The sequence below is a fragment of the Procambarus clarkii genome, chromosome 42 (assembly GCF_040958095.1).
Source record: "Procambarus clarkii isolate CNS0578487 chromosome 42, FALCON_Pclarkii_2.0, whole genome shotgun sequence".
NCBI lineage: Eukaryota > Metazoa > Arthropoda > Malacostraca > Decapoda > Cambaridae > Procambarus > Procambarus clarkii.
Window position 1 is genome coordinate 31,905,834 of NC_091191.1, and position 23,220 is coordinate 31,929,053.

At 47.9% G+C, this 23,220-nt stretch overlaps 1 protein-coding gene across 1 annotated transcript in view; it reads right to left on the minus strand.

Annotated features, from left to right (window-relative positions):
- The window catches only part of LOC138373513 (putative neural-cadherin 2), a 225,584-nt gene that overhangs the window by 108,720 nt on the left and 93,644 nt on the right, over positions 1-23,220 (minus strand). Inside the window, exon 2 of the mRNA XM_069339725.1 lies at positions 8,898-9,017. Within this exon, the coding sequence (XP_069195826.1) occupies positions 8,898-9,017 (120 nt within the window). The remainder of the gene's footprint in view (positions 1-8,897; positions 9,018-23,220) is intronic.

A 23,220-nucleotide genomic window follows, 5' to 3' on the forward strand; every position in this document is an offset into this window, starting at 1 on the left:
AAAAAAGTTCGTAAAACCGGGGGGTGCGCAGACCGGCTGTGGAAAAAAAAGTTCGTAATACCGGGGGTGCGTAGACTGGCTGTGGAAAAAAGTTCGTAAAACCCAGGGTGCGTAGACCGGCTGTGGAAAAAAAGTTTGTAAATCCCAGGGTGTGAAGACCGGCTGTGGAAAAAAACAAAATAGCTGGTCTACGCCCCTGGTGCGTAGACCGGCTGTCGAAAAAAACAAAATAGCCGGTCTACACCCCATTTCCCACTACTCCCTTTTACTGATACTGGGGGCACCGAGGGCCCCCCCCTTTTACTGGTACTGGAGGCACCAAGGCACCCCCCCTTTTACTGATACTGTGGGCACCGAGGCCCCCCCATTTACTGGTACTGGGGGCACCAAGGCCCCCTTCCTTTTACTGATACTGGGGGCACCGAGGGGCCCCCCCCCCTTTTACTGGTACTGGAGGCACCGAGGGCCCCCCCCCCTTTTACTGGTCCTTGGGGCACCAAGGCACCCCCCCCTTTTACTGATACTATGGGCACCGAGGCCCCCCCTCCTTTTACTGGTACTGGGGGCACCGAGGCCCCCCCATTTACTGGTACTGGGGGCACCAAGGCCCCCCTTTCCTTTTACTGATACTGGGGGCACCGAGGGCCCCCTCCCCTTTTACTGGTACTGGGGGCACAGAGACGCCCCCCCTTTTACTGGTCCAAGGGGCACCGAGGCCCCCCCCCCTTTTACTGGTCCTGGGGGCAGCGATACCCCCCCTTTTACTGGTCCTGGGGACTCCGAGCCCCCCCCTTTTACTGGTACTGGAGGCACCGAGGGCCCCCCCTTTTACTGGTACTGGGGGCACCGAGGCCCCCCCATTTACTGGTACTGTGGGCACCAAGGCCCCCCTTCCTTTTACTGGTACTGGGGGCACCGAGGGCCCCCCCCCTTTTACTGGTACTGTGGGCACCAAGGCACCCCCTTCTTTTTACTGATACTGGGGGCACCGAGGGCCCCCCCCTTTTACTGGTACTGGGGGCACAGAGACGCCCCCCTCTTTTACTAATACTGGGGGCACCGATGCCCCCCCCCCCTTTTAATGGACCTGGGGACACCGAACCCCCCCCTTTTACCGGGCCTGGGGGCTCCAAGGCCCCCCTTTTTTACTGGTCCTGGGGGCAACGAGGCCCCCCTTTTACTGGTCATTGATGCACCGATGCCCCCTCCCTTTTTAATGGACCTGGGGACACCGAGGCCCCCCCTTTTACTGGTCCTGGAGGCACCGAAGCCCCCCCCCCCTCTTTTACTGGTGCTGGGGGCAACGAGGCCCCCCTTTTACTGGTCATTGATGCACCGAAGGCCCCCATTTTACTGGCCCTGGGGGCACCGATGCCCCCCTTTTACTGGTCCTGGGGGCACTGATGCCCCCCTTTTACTAGTCCTGGGAGCACTTGTGTCCCCCTTTACTAGGCCTGGGGGCACCGATGCCCCCCTTTTACTAGTCCTGGGGGCACCGATGTACCCCCTTTACTGGCCCTGGGGGCACCGATGCCCCCCTTTTACTGGTGCTGGGGGCACCAAGGCCCCCCCTTTTACTGGTCATAGATGCACCTAGGGCCCCCCTTTGTCCGGCTCTGGGAGCGGCTTGGCCCCCCCTTTTTACAGGTCCTGGGAAGATCAAATCCATTTTTATTTTGCCATGTCCTTGTCGATTTTTTAAGATGTGATCATGTCACTCTAGGTGTTGCTTTACTTCTGTGAAGTGAACTTCAGTTTCATTAGTCTTCCCTTGCATGTTACTCCCTAAAATACTTGTACCAGCCTGCTTTTATGGGGTGGGAGAGGGAGGAGGTGGGAGCCGCTCTGTGCTATAGCTGCATAATATATAGGGTCTGACATTCGTGGTGTCCTATTTTGTATTTGCAAATTTTTAGGCTTGGGGGAGGAAAAAGTAGAGGAAAATTATCTTGGAAGGGAAATGTAAGTGCGGTAAGTAATGAATTAATATACTAATGGTGTGGTTCATTAATGTACTATGTGTATTTAGTATTATGACGAACTGTCTATATGGAGGCCGTGTTGTTGCTGGAAGTAGATATTACGTTTTTGGCTGGAATTGCAACTGTGCGTGGAAAGACTCGCATAAACTTTGGACCGAATGAGAATTCGCCAGGAGGAGGACTCACCTAGACTCTGGACCAGTACCAATGCCTGGAGGAGGACTGTTACGGCCCTCTCGGGTCGCAACCGGGTTCTTTCTCTGATGTTGTTAGAGGTAGGGTATCCGGCCCCAAGCTAGTAGTGGCTTTCAAGGGATGTGATCCGTAACGCAAGTAAAATAAACGGGGAAGGGAGACAACGGCAAAAACTTAATAATATATTTGTCACCATCACCATAAATAATATAAAGATTATCACAAGGGGGAGGAATAAACACTATAATATACAACGTAGTCTTCCTCTGAAGACTCTGGACGTTCATGGTGCTCAACGATGCTAAGCTCTCGGTCCTCTTGTGGCCTCACGATGAATCCTTTGATTCTCTTGAGTCTACCCTAGCCACAGGCCAGCCAAATCACAGTTCCACTGGGGGCACCGTCGTGGAGGCCATCAACCACAAGTCCAGCCGGTAGCTGGCAGGTTCCAATCAGCAACGCTGGTTAGGCCACTCCACGACCGATACTAGGGTAGCGAGCCCTAGTCAGGAGCCTCGTGTGATCCCACAGACCACTCTCCTCGCCACAACACCCCAGTGGTTAAGCGTCTCCACCAGTCAGTCCCGGGTACGATAATCTCTCAACTGCCACGTCACAGGCAGGCTAACACCACAGTGTTCATCCGGGGGGGGGGGGGGGGGTGACTCACAGCTGCTGCAGCAAATACTTGGAGACAAGATGGCTGCCTTGGGTAGACTGATCCAACGTTCATTACAGCAGTCCCAGGTCAACTCTGTAATCAGACACGTCATCAGTAATAGGGACACTCTAGGGCACCTTACAGGCTTAGACACAAACGCCCACCTATCCACTCCATAGATGGCGTTGCTGTCTAAGCGTCACCTCACCAGAGGTCAGCAGTGGCAGTGTTATGAGCTGATCAGGACGGGAAACTAGCCCTTGTGGCCAGTATGCCTCGTCCTCACTAGATGGCGCCGTCCATTTGGAGGGGGTTTCGGGAGCTGACCCACAGATGGCGCGGTCGTCACTGCTCCGTGCTCGGACGCTGGGCTTGGGTCCGTAACACCTCCCCACCAAAAAAATTTGGTTTGGGGTTCTATAAAAGAAAAACACAAACCAAATTAGTATGTGGATACAACTCCACACGCACTCACATACACTAAGAACTGGAATGGCGAGGATGTCTTGTCCACAGAACTGTCCGAACGGGAAACTCTAGCACAGATGAAACTTGAAGATGGTAGGCAATGACCTGCCTGTTGCAACGTCCCACACCTTCACCGAGATGTCAATCCGGAGTATAATCTCACATCTCTCGAGTAAGGATCGGTGTAGACACGATCTGGGGCGACTCGACACCTCCCTGTGTCGTGGCACCGTTGATGGCTGGTTACAGACGGCATTTCTAGTACCGGTCCGGTAGTCCTTCAGGGAGACGGGAACCTGGAATACAGGGGTCGGATTATTTAGAGTCACAGCGACAGTTAAATCAGTACTCACAGCATACTCCTCTACTAGGCCCACACCTAGTCCCAACAGGGCTGCTCGTACATCGAGGATGGCATTCGCTCTACCACCGTCAGGTCGACCAACGTTCCGTATAACGCTGCATTTAGGCTCAGCAATCACGCGGGGGGTGTCAACCTGTCGGAAACAGTCACTCGTAATATCACATCTCGTACCTCCTGTATCTACCATCACCTTCCAGGTCCCTTCTTCGACTGCACTACTCACAGTGCACGTCTCCAATCTCTGGGGTCTTTTCATGATGTTCAAGGGAGCCATCATCTGTCGGGTCGTCCACTGGTCCTTACTGAGAACACACACGAGAATAAAACAAAATACCGCTAAGAAACATGGGGCCAACTGAGGGATAAGCTTCCTGAGCCTGTAATGTCCATAACCGGCTATATCCATTAGCCTGGTTTGGACCGAAGAGGGCACTAGAACTTTCGTACATACCTCACATACCTCCGACGTCTGGGGAATCTCTGGCCGGTTCAATGAATGCTGTATCTTGCCATACCGCAAGTACTCATCCGCCTTCGCTCCAGACTCTGGGGTATCCGTAGGTGCTTGCACACCAGACCTCTCTTCTTGCTCAGTCGCTTCTGCTACCTTAACCGCATGTTCCTCGTCGGGAGAAGAATCAGGAGACTCTGCTAGGATGCTCTCAATCTGTCGGGTAGAGGGCAAATTAAACATAGTATTTAATTCTGGGTCTGTCTGTACCTGGACATTACCACTGCCTGCTGTTACCTCAGACCTTGCTGTTCCGGCTGACTCGTCCACAATCTTGGGATGATTGGTGCTCCAATCTGTCACCAAGTCGTTGGCTAGTACCACGTCAATCCCAGCTATAGGGAGGGTATCGACTACTGCCAATGCACATGTGCCGCTGAAGTAAGGCGAGTCGAGATATACCGGCACTAAGGGGGCGATGTACTGCGTCCTAGGAAACCCAACCAGGACAACCTTTTGTCTCCCATCCACACTCACTCCCTCGGGTAACGAGCTACCCACGATCAGGGACTGGGCTGCTCCACTATCTCTGAGCACTACAACTGATCTACCAGTGTGATCACTCGTTACGTACCCGCTTGAAGTGTGAGGGGCGAACAAACTTTGTCCTTCCTGCGTAGTCGTAGACTGGCTTCCTGCTGGTGGTGTCACACAGCTCATCAACATCACCTCCCTACGAGCGCCGCTACCTCTTCTGCCTCGGCACATAGCAGCTACATGCCCTTTCTGCCCACAAGTCCAACACACCACATTCCTCCTCGGACTCCGGTGTTTCGGACTGCTAGGACTGGTCCTTCGAGGGCTACTTGGGGGCGTCTTCTTAGCGCTTTGTGGGACGGGGGTCTCCTCTTCGTCATGACGAGGTTTGTCAAACCGGCGTGGGTAATTCCTCGGGGCATACTTAGCAGAAGGCCTATGCGTTAGGATGTACTCTTCAGCCATGGTGGCTGCCGCACTTAAGGTCTCCACCTGCTGTTCCTCTAGGTACGTCTTCAGATCCCCAGACAGACAGTCTTTGAAGTCCTCTAACAGTATGAGCTGCTCGAGGTCTTCTTTGGTCTCCACCTTCTGAGAGGCACACCATTCTTGGAAAAGCCGTTCCTTGATTGTGGCGAATTCGGTGAAAGTGTGCTCTGAGGTCTTCTTCAGGTTTCTGAACTTCTGCCTGTAAGCCTCAGGTACCAATTGGTACGCCATGAGCACCACTTTCTTCACCTTGTCGTAATCGCCAGAGTCGTCAAGGGACAACGTGGAGTAGGCGATTTGGGCCTTCCCAGTCAGGACGGACTGTATCATGATGGCCCAATTCTCCCTTGGCCACTCCAAAGAGGCTGCGACTTTCTCGAAGGCCGCGAAGAACTTCGAAACTTCCTTCTCGTTGAACTTCGGGACCATTTTGATGTTCCTCACCGGATCGAAAATACTTGTGTTCGTTGTTTGCCTCCGACCACCGCCTAACTGCAATACTTCTAGCTCATGTTGTCTCTCTCTTTCCTCTCTGTCTCGTCGTTCTTGCCTGTCTCGTTCTTTTTCTCGTTCTTCTCTTTCTCTTTCTCGTTCTTCTCTTTCTCGTTCTCGTTTCTCTTCTCTTTCTCGCTCTTCTCTTTCTCTTTCTCGCTCTTCTCTTTCTCTTTCTCGCTCTTCTCTCTCTCGTTTCTCTTCTCTTTCTCTTTCTTCTCTCCTTTCTTCTAATTCTAAACGCCTCATCTCTAATTCTTTATCTTGTCTCTCTCTTTCCATTTCTAATTTCTTCCATTCTATCTCATGATTAATTTCCAAGGCACGCATTTTTACTGTAAGTAAACTTATATTTAGCTCACCTGCATCACTGTCAATGTCACTGCCTTTATCTTCTTTTTCAGTGGAAGCTATCTCGTCACCTTCTTTTATACTATGCACCTCGCCTTCCTGTTTCTCCTCGGCCTTCAAATGCCGGAGAACCTTGGACAGGATCTCCACACGGGAATCACTGGCACGTATCTTGATCTCCAGGTAGGCACTCACTAACACTAGTTCCTGTTTCCCCAGATATTTTAATCTGGCAAGACAGTCCTCCCTGTTCAGAAAAGCCTGAACATCGTCCAGATCGTCGATGGTCGATTTTACTGCCATTGTCACTGAAATGGAACACTAGCACTTAACACACCGCTTCACTTTAGCACTTGACGCACCGAGCACTGTTCTACGTCAATATTGCACTTTATCGCACAAAACACTGCACTTGCCAATATTGCACGTAATTACTCCGGGCACCGCACTACACAATATTGCACTTAATCACAGCGAGCACTTCGCTATACAATGTTGCACGTAATCACACCGGGTACCGCACTACGCAATATTGCACGTAATCACAGCGAGCACCTCGCTCTACAATATTGCACTGAATCACTCTGAGCACCGCACAGGACGTAAAACGTCCTAATAGTCACACACAGGGGCAATTATTTACAGGGATTATGCCACTTCACCACCCCTGTCAAACATACTTGACAAGGGGTCGAATCCCGCTGGGGATGCCAATTATGTTACGGCCCTCTCGGGTCGCAACCGGGTTCTTTCTCTGATGTTGTTAGAGGTAGGGTATCCGGCCCCAAGCTAGTAGTGGCTTTCAAGGGATGTGATCCGTAACGCAAGTTAAATAAACGGGGAAGGGAGACAAAGGCAAAAACTTAATAATATAATTGTCACCATCACCATAAATAATATAAAGATTATCACAAGGGGGAGGAATAAACACTAATATACAACGAAGTCTTCCTCTGAAGACTCTGGACGTTCACGGTGCTCAACAATGCTAAGCTCTCGGTCCTCTTGTGGCCTCACGATGAATCCTTCGATTCTCTTAAGTCTACCCTGGCCACAGGCCAGCCAAATCACAGTTCCACTGGTGGCACCGTCGTGGAGGCCATCAACCACAAGTCCAGCCGGTAGCTGGCAGGTTCCAATCAGCAACGCTGGTTAGGCCACTCCACGACCGATACTAGGGTAGTGAGCCCTAATCAGGAGCCTCGTGTGATCCCACAGACCACTCTCCTCGCCACAACACTCCAGTGGTTAAGCGTCTCCACCAGTCAGTCCTGGGTACGACAATCCCTCAACTGCCACGTCACAGGCAGGCTAACACCACAGTGTTCATCTGGGGGGGGGGGGGGGTGACTCACAACTGCTGCAGCAAATACTTGGAGACAAGACGGCTGCCTTGGGTAGACTGATCCAACGTTCATTACAGCAGTCCCAGGTCGACTCTGTAATCAGACACGTCATCAGTAATAGGGACACTCTAGGGCACCTTACTTACAGGCTTAGACACAAACGCCCACCTATCCACTCCATAGATGGCGTTGCTGTCTAAGCGTCACCTCACCAGAGGTCAGCAGCGGCAGTGTTATGAGCTGATCAGGACGGGAAACTAGCCCTTGTGGCCAGTATGCCTCGTCCTCACTAGATGGCACCGTCCATTTGGAGGGGGTTTCGGGAGCTGACCCACAGATGGCGCGGTCGTCACTGCTCCGTGCTCGGACGCTGGGCTCGGGTCCGTAACAAGGACTCACCTGGACACTGGACCAGTACCAGTGCCTGGAGGAGGACTCACCTGGACACTAGACCAGTACCAGTGCCTGGAGGAGGACTCACCTGGACACTGGACCAGTACCAGTGCCTGGAGGAGGACTCACCTGGACACTGGACCAGTACCAGTGCCTGGAGGAGGACTCACCCAGGATACTGGACCAGGTCCAGTGCCTGGAGGAGGACTCACCTGGACACTGGACCAGTACCAGTGCCTGGAGGAGGATTCACCTGGACACTAGACCAGTACCAGTGCCTGGAGGAGGACTCACCTGGACACTGGACCAGTACCAGTGCCTGGAGGAGGACTCACCTGGACACTGGACCAGTACCAGTGCCTGGAGGAGGACTCACCTGGACACTGGACCAGCACTAGTGCCTGGAGGAGGAGGACTCACCTGGACACTGGACCAGCACTAGTGCCTGGAGGAGGACTCACCTGGACACTGGACCAGTACCAGTGCCTGGAGGAGGACTCACCCAGGATACTGGACCAGGTCCAGTGCCTGGAGGAGGACTCACCTGGACACTGGACCAGCACTAGTGCCTGGAGGAGGAGGACTCACCTAGACACTGGACCAGTACCAGTGCCTGGAGGAGGACTCACCTGGACACTGGACCAGTACCAGTGCCTGGAGGAGGACTCACCTGGACACTGGACCAGCACTAGTGCCTGGAGGAGGAGGACTCACCTGGACACTGGACCAGCACTAGTGCCTGGAGGAGGAGGACTCACCTGGACACTGGACCAGTACCAGTGCCTGGAGGAAGACTCACCTAGACACTAGACCAGTACCAGTGCCTGGAGGAGGACTCACCTGGACACTGGACCAGTACAAGTGCCTGGAGGAGGACTCAACTGGACACTGGACCAGTACCAGTGCCTGGAGGAGGACTCACCTGGACACTGGACCAGTACCAGTGCCTGGAGGAAGACTCACCTGGACTCTGGACCAGTACCAGTGTCTGGAGGAGGACTCACCTGGACACTGGACCAGTACCAGTGTCTGGAGGAAGACTCACCTGGACTCTGGACCAGTACCAGTGTCTGGAGGAGGACTCACCTGGATACTGGACCAGTACCAGTGCCTGGAGGAGGACTCACCAGGACACTGGGCCAGTACCAATGCCTGGAGGAGGACTCACCTGGACTCTGGACTCTGGCAGAGAGTCGCAGCAGAAGGTCGCGGGTGGTGTTCTCTGGTACTTCAGCGAAATACTCTGGACGCTGGAACTCCACCGGGTCGCTCCCCACCAACTTGGTCACTGTCGGAGAGAAAACCAGTCCGGGGTTAGTTGGTTGTCTCGGGGTGAACTTTGGGAGACAGACAGACAGACACAGACAGACAGACAGACACAGACAGAGGGCCTACGAAATGCCTTGACTCATATGTGTGCGTTACATTACCGTCCGGCCCCCATGGACGAGTACCAGCCACTATGACGCCCGGCCCCACACAACCCACCTAGTCTATACATAGAAAACGTGAGCCGCTACTATTTGGACTGGACGGTAAGCGACGGTCTCACTTCATGCTGGTCCGCGTTCAATCCCTAACCGTCAAAGTGCTTGGGCACTATTCCTACCCCCTCCGTCCCATCCCAAATCCTTATCCTGACCCCTTCCAAGTACTATATAGTCGTAATGGTTTGACGCTTTCCCTTGATAACCACCTCACCTTTTCACATACCCCCTACACAGACCTTACCTGGGCCCAGGACGCAGACCAGGTGTTTTCGGGTCCTACACAGACGTCACCTGGACCCAGGACGCAGACCAGGTGTTCCCGGGTCCTACACAGACGTCACCTGGGCCCAGGACGCAGACAAGGTGTTCCAGGGTCCTACACAGACGTCACCTGGACCCAGGACGCAGACCAGGTGTTCCCGGGTCCTACACAGACGTCACCTGGACCCAGGACGCAGACCAGGTGTTCCCGGGTCCTACACAGACGTCACCTGGACCCAGGACGCAGACCAGGTGTTCCCGGGTCCTACACAGACGTCACCTGAACCCAGGACGCAGACCAGGTGTTCCCGGGTCCTACACAGACGTCACTTGGGCCCAGGACGCAGACCAGGTGTTCCCGGGTCCTACACAGACGTCATCTGGATCCAGGACGCAGACCAGGTGTTCCCGGGTCCTACACAGCCGTCACCTGGACCCAGGACGCAGACCAGGTGTTCCCGGGTCCTACACAGACGTCACCTGGACCCAGGACGCAGACCAGGTGTTCCCGGGTCCTACACAGATGTCACCTGGGCCCAGGACGCAGACCAGGTGTTCCCGGGTCCTACACAGACGTCACCTGGGCCCAGGACGCAGACCAGGTGTTCCCGGGTCCTACACAGACGTCACCTGGGCCCAGGATGCAGACCAGGTGTTTCCGGGTCCTACACAGACGTCACCTGGGCCCAGGACGCAGACCAGGTGTTCCCGGGTCCTACACAGACGTCACCTGGGCCCAGGACGCAGACCAGGTGTTTCCGGGTCCTACACAGACGTCACCTGGGCCCAGGACGCAGACCAGGTGTTCCCGGGTCCTACACAGACGTCACCTGAGCCCAGGACGCAGACCAGGTGTTCCCGGGTCCAAATCTGATTGTCTTTTCTAAACAAATTACATTTGTCAGTCGCTGGTGGCGACGGTCTGGTCCTGTGGACCTGCGGGAGGAGGACAATAATCTCGGCCACAGGACCAACCCGACAAACTTTTGTTTTCTCGCTCGAGAGGACATCAAAGGTGTGGTGGGGGGGGGGGGTGTGAAGAGGGGTGAGGTGGGGGGGTGTGAGGAGGGGTGAGGTGGGGGGGTGTGAGGAGGGGTGAGGTGGGTGATGTGAAGAGGGGTGAGGTGGGGGATGTGAAGAGGGGTGAGGTGGGGGATGTGAAGAGGGGTGAGGTGGGGGATGTGAAGAGGGGTGAGGTTGGGGATGTGAAGAGGGGTGAGGTTGGGGATGTGAAGAGGGGTGAGGTGGGGGATGTGAAGAAGGGTGAGGTGGGGGATGTGAAGAGGGGTGAGGTGGGGGGACGTGAAGAGGGGTGAGGTGGGGGATGTGAAGAGGGGTGAGGTGGGGGGACGTGAAGAGGGGTGAGGTGGGGGGATGTGAAGAGGGGTGAGGTGGGGATGTGAAGAGGGGTGAGGTGGGGGATGTGAAGAGGGGTGAGGTGGGGGATGTGAAGAGGGGTGAGGTGGGGGATGTGAAGAGGGGTGAGGTGGGGGATGTGAAGAGGGGTGAGGTGGGGGATGTGAAGAGGGGTGAGGTAGGGGATGTGAAGAGCGGTGAGGTGGGGATATGTGAAGAGGGGTGAGGTGGGGGATGTGAAGAGGGGTGAGGTGGGGGGATGTGAAGAGGGGTGAGGTGGGGGATGTGAAGAGGGTGAAGAGTGAGAAAATACGAAGAGAGATAATAAAAATAATAATTATGATAAATGTATTAATAATAATAAAAGTAATAATGATAATATAAAAAGTAAAATGGAGAACAAGTCGAGTATTTCATTGAATATTTACGATAATAACTCTAATGAGCCCCACGTCGACAACACTACCCAGTGATGGTATGATGCCCCCCACTGACCCCTCCCTCCCCACCTCCCCTCCCCTACTCTCCACCCTCCCCACCTCCCCTCCCCTCCCCTCCACCCACTCCACCTCCCCTACCCTACTCTCCACCCTCTCCACCTCCCCTATCTTACCCTACCCTCCCTCCCCACCTCCCCTCCCCTACCCTCCACCCTCTCCACCTCCCTTACCCTACCTCCCCACCTTCCCTCCTCTACCCTCCCCACCTCCCCTACCCTCCACCCTCCCCACCTCCCCTACCCTCCTCCTTCCCCACCTTTCTCCCCCTACCCTCTACCCTCTCCCCCTTCCTTCCCCTACCTTCCACCCTGTCCACTTCCCCTCTACCCTCCCCCTACCTTTCCATTATACCCCCCTCCCCAGGAAGGGGAGAAAGAGGTATAATAGGGGTGGATGTGTTGTTAGCTGCGTGAATTCATTTAATATTATTGGCATTATTTTTTTGTTTTTCATGACAGGTGTTTATGTTGGTTGTTTATGTGTGTGCACTCACCTAGTTGTACTCACCTAGTTGTGCTTGCGGGGGTTGTGCTCTGGCTCTTTGGTCCCACCTCTCAACTGTCAATCAACTGGTTTACAGATTCCTGAGCCTATTTGAAACTGTGTATGGAGTCAGCCTCCACCACATCACTACCTAATGCATTCCATTTACTAACTATTCTAACACTGAAAACGTTCTTTTTAATGTCTCTGTAGCTCATTTGGGTACTCATCTTTCACCTATATCCCCTTGTTTGCATACCACCCGTGTTAAATAATCCATCGTTGTCTACCCTGTCAATTCCTATGAGAATTTTGTAGGTAGTGAACATATCTCCCCTTACTTGTCTGTCTTCCAGTGTCGTGAGGTGCATTTTTCGCAGCCTTTCCTCGTAACTCATGCCTCTTAGTTCTGGGACTAGCCTTGTGGCATACCTCTGAACTTTTTCCAGCTTCGTCTTGTGCTTGACAAAGTATGGGCTCCATGCTGGGGCCACATACTCCAGGATTGGCCTTACATATGTGGTATACAAGGTTCTGAAAGATTCCTTACACAGGTTTCTGAAGGCAGTTTTGATGTCAGCCAGCCTCGCATACGCTGCCGATGTTTTTCTTTTGATGTGGGCTTCGTGAGACAAGTTTGGCGTGATATCATCTCCTAGATCTTTCTCTCTGTCCGTTTCGCGAAGGACTTCATCTCCTATTCGGTATCCTGTGTCTGGCCTCCTATTTCCTCCCCCTAGTTTCATTACCTTACATTTACTTGGGATGACCTTTAGTAGCCATTTGTTTGACCATTCCTTCAGTTTGTTTAGGTCATCTTGTAGCCTCATACTATCTTCCTCAGTCTTAATCTTCTTCATAATTTTTGCATCATCAGCAAAAAATGAGAGGATGGAGTCGATTCCCTCTGGGAGATCATTTACATATTTCAGGAATAGTTTAGGTCCAAGAACTGATCCCTGAGGGACTCCACTGGTGACGCCTCGCTACTCCAAGATCTCACCTCTCACAGTGACTCTGTCTTCTGTTGCTTAGTACTCCCTTATCCAGTGTTGTACCTTCCCTTTCACTACTGCATGCATCTCCAGTTTGTGCACTAGTCTCCTATGTGGTACTGTGTCAAAAGCTTTCTGACAATCCAAAAATAAGCAGTCTGCCCACCAATCTCTTGCCTGATTTTTTTTTGCCATTGCATCGAATTCAATCAATGCTGTGAGGCATGATTTGCCATCCCTGAACTCATGCTGATATTGTGACTAAGCTCTTCCACTCCAGAAGTTTTACTAGTTTTTTTCGCACAATCTTCTCCATCACCTTGCAAGGTATGCAAGTTAGTGACACTGGCCTGTAGCTCAGTACCTCCTGTATATCACCCTTCTTGAATATCGGGACTACATTAGCCATCTTCCAAATTTTTGGCAGTTCCCCCCTGTCACCAGTGACCTGTTATATACCACGGAGTGTGGTAGGCACAGTGCTGCTTCTCCTTCTTTCAGTATCCAAGGTGAGATTCCCTCCGGGCCTATAGCCTTTGTCACTTCCAGCTCTAGCAGATGCTTTCTCACCTCCCCGCTGGTAATCACAAACTCATCTAGTGGTGTTTGGTTAGATATTCTCTCTCCTATATCTGGGACTTCTTCCTTGCTCTACTGAGAAGACCTCTTGGCATTTCTTATTGAGTTCCTCGCATACTTCCTTATCGTTTGTAATGAATCTGTCAATCAGTGACTCGAACCATTACTGAAAGAAGCAACGCAACTGGTATGAACAGGACGCCTTAATCCACTTGACCATCACGACCGGACATAAGAAGGTGATAGCCAAAGCTATTTGAACCCCCCCCCCCCCCGCCGGCACCCAGATGGTAATCTTGGGCATAGCATGTTATCAGGCGTCCTGTACATACCAGTTGCGTTGCTCCTGGCAGTATGGGTTCGAGTCACTTCTGGGGTGTGAGTTTTCAGTTGCATATAGTCCTGGGGACCATTCAAGCTTGTTCGCATTTGTGTTTCTCACGTGTGCCCCAAAGAATGAGGTGATTTGATAAAATGCTATGCCCAAGATTACCATCCTGGTGCCAACGGGGGGATGGTTCAAATAGCTTCGGCTATCACCTTCTTATGTCCGATCATGATGATCAAGTGGATTAAGGCGTCCTGTGCAAACCAGTTGCGTTGCTTTTGGCAGTATGGGATCGAGTCACTTCTGGGGTGTGAGTTTTCAGTTGCATATAACCCTGGGGACCATTCAGGCTTGTTCGCATTTATGTTCTTCACATGTGCCCTAAAGAATGAGGTGATTTGATAAACTGCTATGCCCAAGATTACCATCCGAGTGCCGGCGGGAAGGGGGGGGGGGGTCAAATAGCTTCGGCTATCACCTCCTTTTGTCCAGTCGTGATGGTCAAGTGGATTAAGGCGTCCTGTACATACCAGTGGCGTTGCTCCTGGCAGTATGGGTTCGAGTCACTTCTGGGGTGTGAGTTTTCAGTTATATATATATATATATATATATATATATATATATATATATATATATATATATATATATATATTGGTGTATACTGGCAGCAGGTTTTCTTTCAAACATGTTTCATTGAATATGACTGCATATTCTGTATTTATTATTTTCTGGTTTAGGGCTTCTATCCCTCTAACTATTTTCTATAACTTAGCCTGCTAAGAAAATAGTTAGAGGGATAGAAGCCCTAAACCAGAAAATAATAAATACAGAATATGCGGTCATATTCAATGAAACATATATATATATATATATATATATATATATATATATATATATATATATATATATATATATATATATATATATATATTAAATATGACCGAAAAAGTAAGATTAATAATTCTAACACGAATTTTCTCGATCTTTCTCTCATTTCTTTTCACTGTTGATGGTAATTCAAAGATCAATTCTCCAAAATTCATTTTTATTTCTAGTCTGACGCGACACATGAGCGCGTTTCGTAAAACTTATTACATTTTCAAAGACTTTAGTTTACAAACACAACTGAAACTGAATAGAGCTTACACATCTTCGATTTTATATCTACATTTGGGTGAGGTGGATGAGGTGAAAACAAACTTTCAACAATGGGTATTGAATGGGTATTAAATTCAAACACAAGACAGAACACGAAACAATGGGTATTGAATAGAAGTAATTATAGAAAGCCTGTCGGTCCATATATCTTGATGCTTCTATATTGGAGCGGAGTCTTGAAGTGGGTAGAATATAGTTGTGCATTAATTGGCTGTTGATTGCTGGTGTTGACTACTTGATGTGTAGTGCCTCACAGACGTCACGCCGCCTGCTATCGCTGTATCTATCGATGATTTCTGTGTTGTTTGCTAATTGTCATACGTGTCATCAACATTGAGGGGGGGGGGTTAGGAGGGCCACCGCTTTAACGAGCCTAGCCTGAAGACAGGTTGCAAATGCTTCAGCAACGCACAGCAGGTATAAATCATTTCCAACAGAACCTAAACATCTCTTCAAACCTAATCTACTCCTAACTATTTATCCAATTATAAAATATAATAACACTATATTGTGAGTAGACAGCACATTTAAATTAATGAATGTGTCTCTGAGGTTGTCCTCAGCTTCGACGACCACAGCCTGGGAGCGAAGCAACACCCAAATGCTACAAATACTAACAGTTGCCAATTGAACCTAAATGCCTAACATAATCAAACCTAGTTGTAACTATGCACAATATTCTGATATATAATAATAATATTGCCTTATGTTTAAGAAAATGCAATTTTTTAATTCTCAGCATATTAAAATTGGTGAATCAAGACACAAACAGGGTCGCTTGGACAAACAGGGCCTGAGGATGGGTCGTCTTTTCCGCCGTATAGCCGTGAATAACTTACATCAGCAGCGGTGTTTGTTAAATTTACACCATAACTATATTCTGTTTGAGCCATGTTCTGGGTTCACCGTTGTGCAGCGTCCCGTGTCGTCCGTCACACACAGGAGGTCCACGCAACACAGGTACACGCATCACAGGTCCACGGAACACATGGATATTACTTGCAGGTGTTTCTATGCAACTTCTTCTTTCACGGGTTTCATGATAAAGACTGAGTATGATTATTGTGGGATTTCGTTCTCGTTATTAACATGTCTATGGTCAAAGTGCAAACTTTTCGAAACGATTACAAATAAAAAACAAACAAAATTCCACTCAAGAATGGTAGGCCTTCGCTATAGCGAATTCTACTAATTTTTTTTTTATAATATTTTTAATAATTAATTCTACTATAGCGAATTTACTAATCTAAGTAATAATTTAACGACAGGGCATTCCAACTTCTCATCTGTGCCGCGTTCAATCCAAAGTACCAAAGAAACTAGTCGGTGGCACACGTTACCTAACACGTAAAACAATGCACTAATATATGAAAAACCATATATCTATATAAATTATAATAATAACAATTAATCTAAATATGCCTATAGAATACCGGAGAGGTGCACATCGTTTCCTACATGTCATGTAATGCATACTTAACTGGACCATCACCAGAGATCCTTCCAGCAAGGCCAAAATATTCGACCAATCCATCGACAAAAGAAGCTAGACATAGCCGAAGCACTGCATGTTAAACACTCTTATCCAGCTTACGGCAGGGAACATCCTAGAACGTCCATCTAGAAGGTCAACAAAGAACTACCCAGCTTGTCCTCATTAACAAGGGCCAAATGTTCGTTTATCCAGCTGGAAAACCTCCTGCTTATGAATGAAAACGGTTAAATACAACTTTTCAAATGATAACATTCAAGCATTTCTCGCAAAGTACTTCGCTGACGACCTCTTCGAATCTCATCACTGGAAATGATGTGCATATCTATAAAAATAATAATGGAAATGTTCGTTTGTTCAAAATCGCTAATTTCAGAAAGTTCTTCACCGTTTGCTTTAAAAATTTTCTCTGAACGTTCCATTCGCATCCAAGCGAGTTTTTATATACATACTAAATTGATGTCACGTATGTGTCGGAGATTTTTTTTTTTTAATTGTGTTTATCACGTTCTTATCAGGTGAGAGAACTCTTCAAAACGTCATTACTAATTGCTTTGAAAATTTGAAACAACGTTGCATTCGAATAAGCTCGTGTTTTATTATATCTACTATAGTGACTATATACATGACTTACCTATGACGGGAAAAAAACAAGCTTTTTTTTAAACACCGTCATCTGTTTGCCGTACGAGCAACACACACACTAATCTCCCAAAAGTTCTTCACCGAATGCTATGAAATTTTGACACAACGGTAATTCGAATATGCGCATGTCTTTATATACCTACTATATAGATGCCACACTTGTGACAGATAAAAACAAGCTGTTTTTAAAAGAGCGCCATCTGTGCACGTATTAGCAACACACAGTATACTAAATATGTTACAAATTCCATTTCAAAGTTTCCGATTACAATGATAAATTGAATTTTCATAGATTTCGGTTTATTTTAATTTTGATTTAATTATTTTGTGTGGCATTGCATTGGGATTGAGCTGTGTTGTTTTCCATACCATTCATTTCAAAAGTATAAGTATGTATGCCACACCTGTGATGGGAAAAAAACATTTTTTTAGTTTTTTTACAGCGTCATCTGGACGTTAGAGCAACACACGCTGTAATTTCCCAAAGTACGTCACCAATCGCTTATAAATTTTGACACAACGTTCCATTTGAATTCACACGTGTTTTTATATAACTACTATATAGGTGTCACACCTGAGACATTTAAAAACATGCTTTAAAAAAAAACTGTGCCATCTATTGAATGTAGGAACAGCATATGCTGTTCTAAATGTGTTAGGATTTCATTTCAATGTTTCTGATTGCATTGATAAATAGATTTTTTATGGATTTTGATTTTTTTTAATTATGATTAAATTATTTTGTGTGACATTGCGTTAGAATTGAGCTGCGTTGTTTACTATATCGTTTATTTCGTGAGAATTATTATTTTTTTTATTTTTTTTTTTTTTAGTGTTTTTCCTTTCGCTATAACTGTTCTCATTTGTAATTGCTGGGAATATCAGATTATTTGATGTTCCCAATTTTGTGAAGGGAATATCAGATCGGACGAGGGAGTGGGGAATGGTGGGGAGGACGAGGAGATGGGAGTAGGGGATGGTGGGGAAGACAAGGGGACATGGGAGGGGGTATTGGTGGGGAGGATGAAGGGACAGGGGAGATAGGGATAGTGGGGACAAGGAGACAGGGCAATGGAGAATGGTGAGGAGGACAAGGGGACATGGGAGTGAGGGATGGTAGGGAGGACGAATGGATGAGGGAGGGGATAAATGTTAGGAAGGATACGGGGACGGGAGAGTGGGAGATGGTGAGGAGGAGGAGGGGAGGGTGGAGTGGGGAATGGTGGGTTAGGACAAGGGGGTGGTGGAGTGTGGGATAGTAGGGAGGACAAGGGAACGGGGAGGGATGATGGGGAGAACACGGGGATGGGGGAGTGGGGAATGGTTGGGAGGACGAGGGGACCGGGAAGTGGGGAATGGTTGGGGGATGAGGGGTCAGGGGAGGGGGGAATAGTGGAGAGGACTAGGGGACTGGGGAAGGTTGTTGTGGCTCAACAACGCACATGCGTTGTTGAGCCACAGCAACGCGTGGCTGGGTACGGCTAGTAAAAAATATAATGCAACAAATATTTATGGGTTGTTTAAACTATCATTTGTACTGTATATCCAAAGAAGTGAAAAATTGAGACAAAATGAACAATTTAATGAATGACACAAAAGACATATGACTATTACATATAACAAGAGGTCTTAATGATCCATGGTTAACCTGATTTAATAAGGATAATACTGGTAATGATACAAACTACAATTTAAAACCTTTATTACTGGTTTGTTTTATTAAGAAGCTTAGGTATACACAGCAATGTGCTGCTACCCTATTCTATTTGAAAGATTACTCAGCGTAGATAAAAAAAACTAGCTAAAAGTTCATCTAATACTGTACTCCCACTCACAGGATGGTTAATCATACATGGAATCAGGGGAGAAAATACCAGCCTCAATACAAAAAACAAATCAACTCTGACTAAACAACAACTTCAAAATTATCAAAAGAGGTAAACACTGAACCTTGTAACATTATATTATAATTATTCTTATCAGTTTCTACAAGACTCCTCTCAAACAATGTATTTCTTTAACAGGTTTAGGTATACACAGCAATGTGCTGTTTCTGTATGAAGGATCACACAGTGTAGATCAAAAACCAGCTACAAGCTCATCCAACATCCCCATCTCACAGGACGGCCAGTCATACATGGAATCAGGAGAGAACAAGAAATGTAAGGCTGATCTAATAGCCAACACTAGTAAAATCTGGGTACAGCATAAGAAGATCTTCCAATATTCCTGAGTGTATGAAGTAATTACAGAGCTCAAAGTACCTCATACCATTTGGTATTTAGTGACTGATAACACGGCAATCACAGATATAGTGTTGGAGAGTATGCCCTCTCAAGTACGACCGAAAATAGATGTTTTTTCACCAAGTGGGTTATAAACCCATGGAACCGCCTTCCCGCTGAAGCCGTAAATGCCCAAATCCAACAAGAGAATATCATTAGGACAATTGGCGGGACTTAACAAGCCCTCTGGCTTTTTGTCCTCGTCGAGGCCACTAGATAGTTAGTGGCCCTTGGGTAAATTTAGGTAAATATATACGTAAATAAATACCATCGCATCTCAAATCTTGGGAGCGCCAAGGAAAGCTACACAACATCTCTTAGAATTAAGTAGGTAAACAAAAAATGTAACATATTTGTTTACTACAATGTCGGTGCTGACTGTACAAGTTGAAAAAACATAGTTTTACTTCGAAATATACTAATTTCATAAGAAAATTCGACGTAAATAAGTGGAAAGTAACCACGGATTAACTCCTATATGCAGCATCGTGATTGACAACAGCTGTAAGATGAAAAATGTTTCCTTTTCTCTGACCAAACAAAAAGCCCTAGTGACATCTAGCGAGACCTAAGTAAACTACTTAAAAATCTTTGTATGTATACTTTTCTGAATTGCACTTTGGCGCGTTCTTAGCCGGTACTTATGAACCTTCGTAGCACACATACTTACGAAGAAATACATGGAGCTTCGTGAATGTAGGTCCTTAGTGTCTATCTACACTGTGCATAGTGTGTAAATAGTGTTCAAAAGCCATTTGATCATGTGAGACGCCCACCACCTCCCTTCAACCACTCACTAGTACACTCGTGGTGATTGAACACAGATATTTCATTGATTTTTCAGTGTCCTGGGATTATGAAAGTACAGTTTTCTAATTTATACAACAACATATATATTATCGATAGGTTTGCTGTGGTTTGGCTCTGCTTGCTTTAGCTTAGGTTAGATTTGGCCAGGGCTTGGTTAGGTTAGGGTAGTTTATATTGGGTTAGTTTAGAATATGTGAGGATGGCTTTTAATAGGTTGGATATTGTTATGATCTCAGCCTGCAGGAGAAACGAGTCTCCCTTCTTGAGAGTTATTCAGCAAGCCTGACCTAACTAGAAGGTCTAGCAAATATTGAGGTGATAACCCATATGTAAAATGGCTGGTTGGATATGTATAACAGTTTGAGATTATGGGCAATGCAGAAGAAAATAGATAAATGACTGGCTAGGAGATGTGGACATTTTGCTGGAGGCGTGAGGCTCGCTTCCGGAGGACCTTGACCTCACTTGAGTGCCAGACATCGCAGGGGGAAGCCGCGCTCCGTTTGAGCTCCCACCAGAAGGGAACCCCTGGTGATATATCTCTAAGAGAAGAGAAGTGTGCAGACGTGCCAGCTGTGGAATTGAGCTGAGAACGTTGTGGTGTCAAGTCTTGGACGGCGAGGAGAGTTTAATAAGCTACTCAGAGGCATTTTCGTGGGCTGTGTGGAGCGCCCTGACCAGACGCCGTCAGAGGGAAAGCGCCCTCGATCAGTTAATCTGTGGTAAGCACGATATACGCCAGTTCATAGTGATTGCTTATAGTTGGTCGTGTGCCCAGCGACAGTAGCGATGTTTATTTATAAGTTAGACATGTTTTAATAAGGCAGAAAGCCTGAAATAGGAGAGTGAATAGGGAGGAGCACGGAGCGACGTCCGCCCCCTCTGAGCGCTGGCGGACGACTGAGGGAGCCCGGCTCCGGATGGAGGAAGACCCTCCCAGCGATTGAGGACCGCCTCCAGGCGAGGTGGAGTATGGACCCGCCCAAAACGGGGGAGTCCACTCTCACTGTATGTAGAGAACAGATAGAGGTTTGAGGCAAACATATTGTGTGAATATTTTTTGTTTATGTGTTAAAGGGGAACATTTTATTGGAGTGTCGATGGGTTGCAGGTTTGTTCTTTGGGGAAGAAGTTGCTGAGAACTTCGAAGCCGGCAGATGAAGTAGCTGATGAGACTCCAAGGTAGTGGAGCAGGGGACCTCGAGCTGTGAGGAGAAGCAGCAGTGAAGAGGAGTGTCACGTGCTTCTGTAGAGGTGGAGAAGCACCATAGTTGCTCGGGGAAACTTCATGGTGTAGCAGCCAAGAGAGCTGTGGAGGACCCTAGCAGAAGGGTGAAGCACCGTACTTGCTCAAGGAAACTTCATGATAGCAGCCTGGAGGAGCTGCAGAGGATCCTGGTAGTGAAGCCCGGAAGAACCTAAGGATATTAGGGTAGTGAACTTCCAGAGGTGGAAGGGGAAGTTCTGGTGGATTACTTATAGGGAGTTGATAGTGTTTGGTTGTCATTAGCGTGCAAGACGCAGTGAGAGGTGAGTGACTGTTGGCATTCTTACGTCAAGGAGTTTTTTATACTGAAGTATCAATGAACATTTATACTGGTATATGTTATTGCATTCAAATGCTGATTTTCTATATATATATGTTATCTTGCTGATGGTGCAACAGTGTATGTAGACTTGATCAACTTGAGGAGGTTGATAGTATCAGGTGGTGAACCAGGAGATAGGATACCACTTGATAAGCTGATAATAGAGTTCTGATGGTGTTGGAGTGCAACCTGATTGTGATATTATAGAGTATTGGATTCATTATTATTATATGTGTGTATGTATCGTGTATGTGCTTTGTCCAGTAAATGTGTCACAATTTGCTGGTGTTTGCCCTTGTCCTAGTGAGGCTTCCCAGGAGGTAGTAAAGAAGGAGAGAGAGAGAGAAAGAACCATGAACCACTGCTGTGGACAGGGTAGAAGGTAATACTAATAAGCCAAAAAGGGGATCGAGGAGATCATATTACCTAAGGAGAGAGTGGGGAGTCACAGCGGCTCGAGTGGGTGTGTGCACGTGACAACGAGGCTAGGTGTTGGAGCCGCATCCCCTAAACGTGTGACGTTGAGCCCCTCTCCAAGAGCCAGAAGCGCCAAGGGTGATCTCCTAGTATAAGCACTCTGCCGAGTTGTGGGTTGGGTTGTCCATAGAGAAGGATCAACGACGACAACACCAACCAACCCACAGTCTATAATAATATATATTATTTCCATAATAAAATCTATTAGTAAACCGTCATTAGTTCGAAATTGCCTCTTATCTGTTTATTTTAAGACTTTCTCAAAGAATTGATCCTACAGCGAGATATTGAGGAAGATCATCGATACCGTCCTCGGATCCCCTACTTCTACCTGTCTGTGTCTGCTTTAAGATAAAAACGTGAAAAACGTCATTGAAGCACCGAACATCTTTACTGAACGTTTCGTCAGCATCACTGACTTTGTCAAGAGTGAAGTGTATGATAATAGTGAGTGGTAAACATTTCCAGAGCTACACAAGGTGTTGAGTACAGGTATCCTTAGCTACACAAAGCGATGTGTAAAGGAATCCTGAGCTACACAAACACGTTTTTTCATTATTTACTGTTGTCTACGTGTTTTCAATAACAATTAGTTGAGTCCTGTACTCAATAAACATCCCGACGGGCTGGAGAACATGCTAAATCATTACTCGAGAAAAGAAACAAAGCCCATGACATGCCCTACAACGTGACACTGACGGAGATCTGACCACACGAACATATTGTCTGAACCAAGATACCATAACATGGGATATTATACGAAAAATACAGAGCAAGGGATAAATGAAATTTGGAACATAGAGGGCACTAAATCCAGAAATTATCAAGACTTGAGAAATATGGGCTCTGAACTAATCCACCAATTACTGTAAATAAGGGAAAAGAAAGAAAGTGAAGAAGAGAAAGGTGACACGAGCGAAATGTTCTGGAAGAAAATGGAAAGCTTCGAAGGCAAGGTGGAAAAGGGGATGATAAATCCTGGAAGATGCTTGGTCGCTTGGAAGATAGGAAGGGAAAGGAAGGGATGGAGTAAGATCATATCG